General features: G+C 53.9%; 1 protein-coding gene across 1 annotated transcript in view; it reads right to left on the reverse strand.

The window, feature by feature from the left end:
- Positions 1-4,808: 4,808 nt before the first annotated feature.
- The window catches only part of SEMA3G (semaphorin 3G), a 12,631-nt gene continuing 5,353 nt past the window's right edge, over positions 4,809-12,086 (reverse strand). The window contains exons 10-15 of the mRNA XM_011372576.2: positions 10,595-10,823; positions 10,147-10,286; positions 9,005-9,046; positions 8,053-8,281; positions 7,605-7,744; positions 4,809-6,221 (exon numbers count right to left, since the gene is read on the reverse strand). Coding sequence (XP_011370878.1) covers positions 5,781-6,221; positions 7,605-7,744; positions 8,053-8,281; positions 9,005-9,046; positions 10,147-10,286; positions 10,595-10,823 — 1,221 coding nt within the window. The 3' untranslated portion in view covers positions 4,809-5,780. The remainder of the gene's footprint in view (positions 6,222-7,604; positions 7,745-8,052; positions 8,282-9,004; positions 9,047-10,146; positions 10,287-10,594; positions 10,824-12,086) is intronic.

Here is a 12,086-nt window from a genome sequence, read left to right on the forward strand (position 1 = left end):
AATTTGTCCTCCCTTCTCCCTAGTAAACCTCCTCCAGTCCTGGGGTCCCTGAGCAGTGGGGCAGTTGAGACCCAGAAGAAAAGAAGTGAGGCCCAGGAGCTACTCCCCCTTATCTTTGGTTTAGATTTGTTCCTTGACCCTGCTCTACATGTACACCCCTGATAAACAGGAAGGCATCGAGCCATCAGTGTCCATCCCTCTCAGAGCATCTGAGACCTGCCTGGGTCATCAAAGCCATCCCCGGCCCCCAGGAGCATTCTAGAGGGGACTCCAGCCTCACCAAAAATAATTTCCCATTGTGTTCCTCCCCTTGGAAATCATAGGTTTGTAAACAGACCCTTACATTTAGACAGATCCTGCCCTAGCTTTGTGCTGGTGTGTTATTTTTCTTCCTTGAACAATGTCCTTTCCAGTAGGGCCAGCCGTTCACACCATTGTCTGAGACCCTTGGACTACAGGAAACAGCACCAGATTCTTATCAGCTGGGGGTGGGTAGGCAGGCAGAGTGAACAGATGAGGTCATGTCCATAAAGCTAACTGCTAGTCTGCCATGTCATTTTACTATACCTTTATCTGTGAGAGCAGAGCCTTGTCCTCCTAACAGGCCAGTCTGGGCTTTGAGTGTCCCTAGTCCATCCCCTCCATTTGATGGCAGACACCTGGACTCTGCTTCACTCTGGAATCCTCACCAGCCCACAACTCTCCCCTTGTCCTGGTCTTCCCTGCCTGCCCAATGGGATGCTCATGGCAGTGAAACATACCTCATTGGTATAGATTAGGGTGCACTCTAGTCATCTTCCTCCCTGGGTTAAAGAAGTCAAGACTAGTTGGTCACCTGAGTCCCCCTCATCAGCAGAGTCCCTGAGTGTAAGCTACTGACTGACTGCTGGTGGCCTGGTGTGAAGATGAGGGCAGGCACCCCTGAAGAGGCCTGCCCCCTGGAGACAATGCAGCATTTCCCATCCTCAGTGGAGAATGATTTTTTTTAAGGCTGCATTGAGGAACCAGGAGTTTCCTTAATGAAAATCCAGCATGGAAAGTGAAAGGCTTCATTAGGACATAGCCTCTAAGCGAGAGGGGCCCAGCAGTGGTACCCATGGCAAAGGAAGCAGAGGCTGGGCAGTGGGAAGTGGGCACAGGGCCACAGAGGCCATTGCCTCATCTCCTGTGCACCAGGGGTGTGGGTGAGTCCGGAAGAGGAGCCAGGGTGGGGGCCCAACAATCCCTGAGCTCCTTATCAGATATTGTATCCGAAGCTAGCTCCACCCACTCATTCTCTCTCCACATCAGGGCCAAGTTTGTAGTCTTAGAAAACCCTAGGGATTTGATCTTGGTGTGTATTGAACTTTCTCCTTGCAGGAGCCCCTGCAGACTAGCACTTGAGCAAGGCTAGGGTGGATCCTTAACTCAGGTGGAAATTGGACTGTTTCTGAGCAACTGTTTCCTAGTTCTAAGGAGGAGATGTGGTTGGCTGGAGAAGCCTCAGTTGCATGCTTCTGGACCAGCAGAAGCATGCAAGCAAGTCCTCTGGGGCCCACCCAGCTCTAGCTGCATGTGGGGCCTCTGCTAGCTAGGGAGGGCAGCCTGGCAGGAGGCAGGCCAGGCTCGTGATGCCTGCCCTGCCTACTCCTCCAGTTGGGAAATTCTAGAGATGTCTGGGACCTGAGCTGGGCTTAACTGAGTGAAAGGGAAGCACAGAAGCCATTTGAGAAAGTAAAAAGGACCGCTTTCCTCCCTTATTTTATCCCCTCCATGTCACCCGCCCTTCCTTAGAAACTAGTCTGTGGACTACAGGACAGTCACAGGCTTGGGGTGAATCCTAGCCCTCCACAGAGGACCATGCCAGATACAAAAGGAGCAGGAAGTAAGCCGGGGATGCAGGCTGAGTGTGGGAGATGGGAGCCAGAAGCAGGGCAGAGTCCAGACCCAAGGGTCAGCAGCCGGGCCGCTTGGCAGCCTGGCTCTGGGATGGCAGATCCTGCTCTGTTGCCGGCCATGGGACTTAGAAGGCAGAGATTAATAAATTAAATTAATCTCACATGTTAAGAGAAAGAATTAATCTAATCAGCAGTTTCCTAAAGTATACCCTTCAAAACATTAGAAACATGAGATGGTAATGACTCCATGGGAAAAAGGGCTAGAGGACCAAACGTTTTGGAGAATTATGTAGCATACAGTAGGAATGCAAATTAATGGGAGATCAATTTGGGCTTCTCGGGAATTTCACAGGGCAAGCAAGCAGGCAGTGCACAGCTCCATGAGGTTAAGGGAGCAGAAATCCCAGATTTACTTGACCATATTTGTGCAGTAATTATTCCATAGGACAACATTTTGGAAAATACTCGACTATTACCTTTCTCGAAGGCCCTTTCCAGTTCTAAACGTGTTTGAGAAATCACGAAACAGAGACCCAAAGGCTAAGGGAAGTATGAGACTTAGAGGAAAAAGCTGGCAGAGGAAGATAGAGTGAAATCCTTGAGACAGGAAATAGGACTTAAGATGGGAGGAAGGAGGAGGTGTGGGGGACCAGGGAGAAGTCCAGGCCTGAGGGGTCTTCAGGGCACAGGTGGCAGTGATGGTGGGAGCAGAGGCACCCAGTGCTAGGGGACAGCATTGCATGAGGGGAGAAGGGGGTTATGGAGGTCATGTCCACACACCCCTCCTCTGTGCCAAGTGGGTACTCTGATGATGCTTATGAGTAGGTGGTGATGATGGCTTGAGGTGGGACAACAAGTTTCAGGTTCTCTCAGGCCTAAGTGTTTGTGCAGGAACCAGAGGGCAAAAGGAGGGGCCTGGGCTGCAAGACAGAACTGATAGGCCCTGTTCTATTAAGCCCCCCTGGTCTATAATATGGACCGAGAGGCCCATCTAAGCAAGGGTAATGTCTGTCCCTACCTGTTCTCACCTCTCTCCAGCACCAGTGGAGTCTGCTTTTTGGGCAGCAGCATAATGTCACAGAGGAGTGGGAGCCATGGTTAGAGGCAACTTCTACAGCACGCCCAGTAGGCCAGACTCTTGGGGCCCCCCCCCCAGAAACTACAGCCCCCACGGCACAGCCCAGCCCTCCAGGCAAGAGCACAGTGGCCTTAATAAACATTGGTATGTGGTTTGGGATGAAGAAAGGCATCAGGCCAAGTGTTGCTGTCAAGTGTTATTGTGAAAAAAGAGCAAGGCTGCCTACATACCCAGCTGCCCTTTGCCAGCATTTTTTTTTTTTTCCTGGCTCTAGATCCTCTTGAAGTTCCAAGGTCAGTCTCAGAAGCCCGAGGGGCAGGATTTTCCTAATTTAATAAGCCTTCTGACTCCTTCCTTCCGTTAATGCCCACCCTCCCTTCTAGAAAATACCACCTAGGGTGGCCTTCTCCCTTGTGGAATGGAGGTAAAAGGCTCTTCATTTCCAACTCACACAGATGGTATCAGTCAATTTAGCACAGAAATACACAGATACAATAATAATATAATTATGCGATGTAAATATTAACTTCATTCTTTTCCTTGTAGATTCTATGCAATAGACCACCACGCTATCCTCACTAGAGCTCAGGGGCGGTCGTGACAATGAAAATAACAATAGTAATTAGAGGAAGTGTGCTCTGAAGACAGAGAAACCACAAAGCCCATCTCGACATATGAATACAAAAATAGAATTCACACATAGAGCCATTTCCAGGAGTTAATAACACACAGTACCATGGAGGGTTGCGGGGTGGGGATTTGGTAGAAGCTGTCCATAATTTATCAAGTGCAGGTGTTCATTGTTCAGGATTTTGAGCTCCTCCCTTCATTTTCCAGAGTATCTTCCCCAGAAGGCCCTGACAGGAGCCTGTCATACCTGGGCCCAGCCTACAGGCCATTGAGGGCCTGGTGGTTTCTTCCTGGCTTCCCTGGGACAGAGGGGCAGAGCTGGTTGCATCTCTGACACCTTTCCTGGGGCTCTGGGTTCTCTCCTCACCCTCTTCCATGGCCTCTATCTCCCCTCCCCTCTCTTTTCTAACACCCCTCCTCACAGTCCTCTCCTCTGCTTTTACCTGCTGACAGCCCAGTCACAGCAACCCCAGGCAAGCCTTCCCAAAGTGCTGTCAGGTTCATCTCAAAGCTTCTGGTTCAATTACTGTGCTGTCAAAGTGGGCAAGGAGGGCCTATTTCAGATCCCAATTGGGAATTGAGTAGGGGGACAATACAGATAGAATCCAAGGCACGCACAGTCTGGGTTTGAGTTCGATGGGGCAGGAAACCTTGTCTTGCTTTTTATCTATTTTTAACTCATTTCTTCGTCTTGGTTTCTTAATGGAAGGAATCTCGAACTTGATGCTCTTATCTCCCTCCTGCCAGTTTTGTGCATCACTAACTTGTTCATATGCAGGCTGGGAATGACTTTTCATTTAGTCCTCCTCCTCCCCGCTGCTGTGCTCCCCAGCCCAAGAAAGACATTACCGCTAATGGCAAAACACTCCCAACACACCCAGGCAGAATGTGTCCTGGCCACCTAAGCTTTAGCCCCAAGGACCTAGAGTTCTTAGTAGCCTTTTCCCCTATATTTTTCCCCTTAAAAGAAAAAAAAAAAAAAGGCTTCATAAATGAACCATCTATGACCAATCCTTATTGAACAGAAACCAAAGTTCCCGGGGTGGGAAACATCGGGCCTTCCCCATGGCTCCTGAGCTAATTGATACCATTCTGAGTGCTTGAGCATGCCTGCTCCTGGGTCCCATAGCCCATCCTAGGGTTTCCCACCCTCTCCCCGTCTTAAAAGCCTCTTGATCTTCTGTGTTCCCATGTGTAGCCCCACCCCTGATTCTGCCCACCAGCCATAGCTTTCTCTCAGATCTGCCCCGTTCCCACCCTCCCAGGCTGTAGGCATACTTGCATTGTCTTAGGAAAGACGGCCCCCTCTTCCCTGGCTCCCCTCTCCCCATCTCTAGTCCACAGAGGCAGGGATGATCTTCTGGAACCCACCCTTGCCCTACTCATCAGCATGAAGACCCTGATAGTGGGGAGGAGGCATCCTATCAGGAGGGCTGGGCATCGTAGGAAAGCTGGCCTGGCAGCTCAGGGACCCGAGTAAGGAGAGTCAGGCTATGAGGCCCCCTTGGTTTATGAAGTAAGGCCTGAGGACAAGTCCACCCCTAGGTTGCAGGGAGCTCTAATAGTCTATGCTTCTGTGGTTATGAGATGGAGAAGAGGTGGTAGGCAGTGGCAGGGGGCCACCAAGCTATCGGGACACAAAGTGCTCCACCTTCTCAGCACCTCTACTTCTCCTCCCCAGCTCAGTCGGTGTAGGTCTTCTTGACGGGTGCTAACTTAGAGGCAAAGTCCACCCTCCTGTGGCTGCCTGAGGGCCCACCCCCTGCCCAGACACCTCTTCAGATGCACCCACATACCCACGCTAAGGGTCACTCAGAATGGCCATTGTTCTACAGCTGGGAAAGCACCACCCAGCCCTCGTGCCTTAGGCACAACCGGAAATGCAATCTGGGGGCCACCTCTGAGAACAAATAGGCCCAGTGGGGTTGCCAGCAGCAGGAGGGTGCCAGCTTCAACTGGAACTGAGAGCAGAGAGGGGCAGGGCACAGGCACAGGGTCCCTCCATCAGACCCCAGCCTTTCCTGTGGCAGTCTGGTAGGGGTTTAGAGGGCAAAGACTCCCATTTCTAATTGATGATCAGGCCTGCTGGCCCCCTAGCTGGGGGGGTTGGAAGACACTGGGGGTTGGAAGACACTGGGGGTGGATGTTGGGCCACTAGGCCCATCCCAACCACCCCCTCTTCCGTCTACTCTCTTCTATGTGGCCTCCACCTCCCGGGGCGTCCGATTGCGCTCGACCTGCACCCGGCTCTTCACTTTCTTGCCCAGCTCCAGCCCTGCCCAGCTCTTGCCTTTGGCCTGTTTGCCCCGGCTCCTGGACGAGCACCACATGCGCTCACAGTACTCATCTACTCGGGGCAAGTTGGCGAAGCCGATGAGCTGCAGGATGTCTTTGTACCAGGCCTTGGGCAAAGTGAAGGCCAGGCCTCCCTGGGCATGGGTCTCCTCTTGCCTGGGCTCCTGAGGGAACAGGCTGTTGAGCTGTGAGGCAACGATCACCTCCAGAGCCAGGCGGGCCACCGTCTGGGAGAAGCTGTGCTCCAGCGTAGTGCAGATATAAGTGCCGGCATCGAGGCGGCTGAGCCTGCGGAACAGCAGCCCTTGCTCTGTTTGCAAGACTCTCTCATCAGTCTTCACCTGCTGGACAGAGGGAGGACATGAGAGGGGCACGGAGCAAGGCACACACCATCAGCTTCTCTGCACTCTGCTCTTTCAAATTTGCCATCTTAGAGCCCAGTACTTGGGCACTTCCCCTTACCCATTCTCCCCATCCCAGGAGGGGACCAGCAGCACGGCAGGCTCAGCCTCCTCAAGTCTGTGAGCTAATTGCAGGCAGGGCCTCACCTTCCCATAATCTAGGGCATGGCCAGCAAAGGGGGCCTTTCAAGATTTGATTGACTGGTTTCTCCCTCGTCAGAGCTCTGGGGCACCTATTTTGGCTTTAGGGGGCCCAGGCAAACACTCCCAGGGAACAGAGAGGATAAGAGGTTATGTATGGATTTTTACCCAGAGGGGAGCTATAACCTCAGTCCCAATACTAGAACTCCCCTCCGCTCCACATGGCCTGCATTGTTCAATCCCCTCACAATACAGGGCCCAGAGCCCCAGCCAGGGGTGGACAGAGCGCCCATCATAGTGTGGGAGGCGGGAGTGCTGTTCTGACACGGACAATCTCCAGCCCGGCTGCTGTCTGGGCTTTAGTCTGCAAATCTGTACATTGAGGCTGGCCTGCTTGGGCGGTTAGTGCTATGTAACTTCATCTCATTGCTCCCCCTGCCCCTGACCCCCTGGGGGAGTCTTCTCAGTGCCCAGCCTGCCGACAGCTGGCCCGAGACTGGCCTCCCCCAGTTCCCAAGCTGGAAGGAGAGCTCCTCCTATAATCACCCCACTCCTTCCCTTTCCCGGCCCCTGGGAGCTCTAGAGAATGGTTCCTCACCCTGCCCCACCCACACTCATTCTCAGGCTCCACACTGAAGCCATCTCTGGGATTGACAGACCTTTCCAGATGGGGGAATAGGAGGCCCAGGCAGACCATTGGACTCCAGGGAGGAAGTGTGGGGCCAAAAAGTGGAGCCAAGCACTCCAGGGAGGAAGTATAGGGGTGAAGGCCAGTGGCCAGGGGCACAGGCCTGGGACAGGGAAGGACCAAGAACCCCTGGGGAAAGGACCCCTTTAAAGATGAGTAGGTATCTGTGTAGGCCTGGGGGGCTTCCTGACTGGCCCAGAGCCCCCTCCCTATCTTCCATCTCTGCTACCCACCTATCAGAGCTCAACCCAGTGCCTTGGGAGTTGGTGGGCTCCCTGTCACTGAAGGAGTCCCAGGCACATCTGGCCTGGGCATTCTCAGATGGCAGGAGCAGGGACACCTTCTTCCAGGCACCCAAGGGGCCTAATACACAATTTCTTCAGTTGATCTTAGCAGGTTCCCCTCAGAGCCTCGTCCTAGGGCTCAGGACTTGGAGTTCAGGGAAGGATGCGAACTCAGGACACGAGTAAACTGAACACAGGGTCCTCGCTCACCTGGTCAGGTCCCTCGTCCCCAGGCCTCTGCAAGAACCAGCGCACAGCTGCCTGGGGAGACTTGGGCAGGCACTCCAGGAAGGTGCTGTTGTGCTCTGTGCCATAGACTGTGGTGGTCGCCAGGGGTCCTGCAGTCTCCTCTGGAGGGAGGTGGAGGTGAGCTCAGCTCAAGAACTATGGAACCCTGGGGCCAGCTGACTCCCAGAGCCCAGGAACCCCTACCAATGTGACAGGGACCTACGTGTCCATCAATCCCCAAGCCAGTTACTCTGTCCAAAGACCCTACACCCATATACCTAGAGGAGCTGCACAGATGAGGAAACTGAAGATTTTTTGTTACAAGAGAGCCAGTCTGAGGTCCTACTTCACAGGAGTTGAGCCCAGCCCACAAGGGTGAGTAGGGACCTTGTGAGAGCCCAGCCGGTGCCCCCGTTCCTGCTACACTTACCATGCTGGCTCTGGCCCAGACACTGCAGGGCAGGGTTGCCATGCCGGATGTCCTGCCGACGGAACCGGCGCTTGCTGGTGCCAGGTCGATAGTGGGTACAAGAGGCCCCATCCCAGGCACAGTATGGGTCCCGGGCCAGGCAGCACTCTGCACAGGCACTGCCATAAGTCTCACACTGATGCAGCTTCAGCCGAGCCACACCTAGCCTTGAGCCCACATACAGCATTTGCTGGGGAGGGACACAAGCAGAGTCTGTGGTAAGCCTGAGCTTCTCCAGAAGCAGCTAGGCTCTCAGCCCCTCGGGTTTCCTGAGATTCCTGCCATTTGCCAGCAGTCTTCCAGAACCTCTTGAGGGCATTCATAGAAACAAAATGTTTATCTCCCACACACTACACACCAGATCCTGTGCTAAGACGTGTAGGGGAGGGCGCAGACCTAGGGTCTTTTCTCTAAAGGGCTTCTTTAGGCTCTCTCTGCTGCTGACCTTTGCACTCTGCCCCAATGGCCTTTATCCTGACTTGCTTCTGACCTTAGAGGTGCACTCTAGTTTAAGTATCCCAATACCAAAGTCGGGATTTACCCGAAGATAAATTGGGGCAGAAAAAATTGGGGAGATGGTATTTGCCACTTGCGAAAGGACATAGCAGGCCTCTAAGAAGTGGCTCCTCTGTTTGATTTCAAATCTGGATTTTGTTTCAGGCACTTTTTTTGCCCTCCCTGAGAAACTGGCCTTTGTGGCTCTCCCCTTATCTGAATACAGCCTCACTTACTCAGGGCCTCCCACTGCCCATCGGTTTCATGCATGGGAAGCTCAGCAACCAGCTGGACTCTCAACCCTCTTATTGGGGCCTAATCAGACAACTGCAGGGGCTCGGCAGACACTGGCAGTCCTTAAGGCTTTGGGCCAGGGGAGGGGAGGACAGAGGAGTAGGGAGGATACAGCTGCTCTTACCCTTTTGACCGAAATTTCCAACTCAGTGATGGCTGTTGGCACCTGGGGAAGAGGCAGAATCTCAGCAGGGGGTGGGGAGGTGGGGTGGGAGAGCCCTCCACTGCATCCCTGCTTTCAGGCACCTTTAAATCCTGGGCGAGAGCCACCTATCTCCCAGCCTGGGTCAGTGCATGCCCTGAAAATTAAGGCCAGACAGTCTTTCCCAGAGGTCAGGTTACAAGAAAGGTCCCCTGGTCTCTCCAAGCAGAAGGCTTGGCTAAAAGCACAAATCTCCAGCGTCCCCTCCCACATCCCTGTTCCCCAGCAATGAAGCAGCTGTCTCAAATCACCCATTCCGTGTCAGGAGGCATGCAATCCCCCAGACACACCCCCTGCTTGATTCTATAGAGGGGCCAACAGAACCCCTTGGGCATTTAGGGTCTCAGCCACCCCTTCACAGTGACCTGAGCCTGTCAGAGCTTTGTCAAGAGTTGCTCTCCTTGGCCATCTGCTCCTCCTATAATCACCCCACTCCTTCCCTTTCCCGGCCCCTGGGAGCTCTAGAGAATGGTTCCTCACCCTGCCCCACCCACACTCATTCTCAGGCTCCACACTGAAGCCATCTCTGGGATTGACAGACCTTTCCAGATGGGGGAATAGGAGGCCCAGGCAGACCATTGGACTCCAGGGAGGAAGTGTGGGGCCAAAAAGTGGAGCCAAGCACTCCAGGGAGGAAGTATAGGGGTGAAGGCCAGTGGCCAGGGGCACAAGCCTGGGACAGGGAAGGACCAAGAACCCCTGGGGAAAGGACCCCTTTGAAGATGAGTAGGTATCTGTGTAGGCCTGGGGGGCTTCCTGACTGGCCCAGAGCCCCCTCCCTATCTTCCATCTCTGCTACCCACCTATCAGAGCTCAACCCAGTGCCTTGGGAGTTGGTGGGCTCCCTGTCACTGAAGGAGTCCCAGGCACATCTGGCCTGGGCATTCTCAGATGGCAGGAGCAGGGACACCTTCTTCCAGGCACCCAAGGGGCCTAATACACAATTTCTTCAGTTGATCTTAGCAGGTTCCCCTCAGAGCCTCGTCCTAGGGCTCAGGACTTGGAGTTCAGGGAAGGATGCGAACTCAGGACACGAGTAAACTGAACACAGGGTCCTCGCTCACCTGGTCAGGTCCCTCGTCCCCAGGCCTCTGCAAGAACCAGCGCACAGCTGCCTGGGGAGACTTGGGCAGGCACTCCAGGAAGGTGCTGTTGTGCTCTGTGCCATAGACTGTGGTGGTCGCCAGGGGTCCTGCAGTCTCCTCTGGAGGGAGGTGGAGGTGAGCTCAGCTCAAGAACTATGGAACCCTGGGGCCAGCTGACTCCCAGAGCCCAGGAACCCCTACCAATGTGACAGGGACCTACATGTCCATCAATCCCCAAGCCAGTTACTCTGTCCAAAGACCCTACACCCATATACCTAGAGGAGCTGCACAGATGAGGAAACTGAAGATTTTTTGTTACAAGAGAGCCAGTCTGAGGTCCTACTTCACAGGAGTTGAGCCCAGCCCACAAGGGTGAGTAGGGACCTTGTGAGAGCCCAGCCGGTGCCCCCATTCCTGCTACACTTACCATGCTGGCTCTGGCCCAGACACTGCAGGGCAGGGTTGCCATGCCGGATGTCCTGCCGACGGAACCGGCGCTTGCTGGTGCCAGGTCGATAGTGGGTACAAGAGGCCCCATCCCAGGCACAGTATGGGTCCCGGGCCAGGCAGCACTCTGCACAGGCACTGCCATAAGTCTCACACTGATGCAGCTTCAGCCGAGCCACACCTAGCCTTGAGCCCACATACAGCATTTGCTGGGGAGGGACACAAGCAGAGTCTGTGGTAAGCCTGAGCTTCTCCAGAAGCAGCTAGGCTCTCAGCCCCTCGGGTTTCCTGAGATTCCTGCCATTTGCCAGCAGTCTTCCAGAACCTCTTGAGGGCATTCATAGAAACAAAATGTTTATCTCCCACACACTACACACCAGATCCTGTGCTAAGACGTGTAGGGGAGGGCGCAGACCTAGGGTCTTTTCTCTAAAGGGCTTCTTTAGGCTCTCTCTGCTGCTGACCTTTGCACTCTGCCCCAATGGCCTTTATCCTGACTTGCTTCTGACCTTAGAGGTGCACTCTAGTTTAAGTATCCCAATACCAAAGTCGGGATTTACCCGAAGATAAATTGGGGCAGAAAAAATTGGGGAGATGGTATTTGCCACTTGCGAAAGGACATAGCAGGCCTCTAAGAAGTGGCTCCTCTGTTTGATTTCAAATCTGGATTTTGTTTCAGGCACTTTTTTTGCCCTCCCTGAGAAACTGGCCTTTGTGGCTCTCCCCTTATCTGAATACAGCCTCACTTACTCAGGGCCTCCCACTGCCCATCGGTTTCATGCATGGGAAGCTCAGCAACCAGCTGGACTCTCAACCCTCTTATTGGGGCCTAATCAGACAACTGCAGGGGCTCGGCAGACACTGGCAGTCCTTAAGGCTTTGGGCCAGGGGAGGGGAGGACAGAGGAGTAGGGAGGATACAGCTGCTCTTACCCTTTTGACCGAAATTTCCAACTCAGTGATGGCTGTTGGCACCTGGGGAAGAGGCAGAATCTCAGCAGGGGGTGGGGAGGTGGGGTGGGAGAGCCCTCCACTGCATCCCTGCTTTCAGCCACCTTTAAATCCTGGGTGAGAGCCACCTATCTCCCAGCCTGGGTCAGTGCATGCCCTGAAAATTAAGGCCAGACAGTCTTTCCCAGAGGTCAGGTTACAAGAAAGGTCCCCTGGTCTCTCCAAGCAGAAGGCTTGGCTAAAAGCACAAATCTCCAGCGTCCCCTCCCACATCCCTGTTCCCCAGCAATGAAGCAGCTGTCTCAAATCACCCATTCCGTGTCAGGAGGCATGCAATCCCCCAGACACACCCCCTGCTTGATTCTATAGAGGGGCCAACAGAACCCCTTGGGCATTTAGGGTCTCAGCCACCCCTTCACAGTGACCTGAGCCTGTCAGAGCTTTGTCAAGAGTTGCTCTCCTTGGCCATCTCTCCTTGGGCCCCCCAACTTTCAGCTCACAGACTACATCTCCAGGCCCCTC

The sequence above is a fragment of the Pteropus vampyrus genome, unplaced genomic scaffold (genome assembly GCF_000151845.1).
Source record: "Pteropus vampyrus isolate Shadow unplaced genomic scaffold, Pvam_2.0 Scaffold210, whole genome shotgun sequence".
Classification (NCBI taxonomy): domain Eukaryota; kingdom Metazoa; phylum Chordata; class Mammalia; order Chiroptera; family Pteropodidae; genus Pteropus; species Pteropus vampyrus.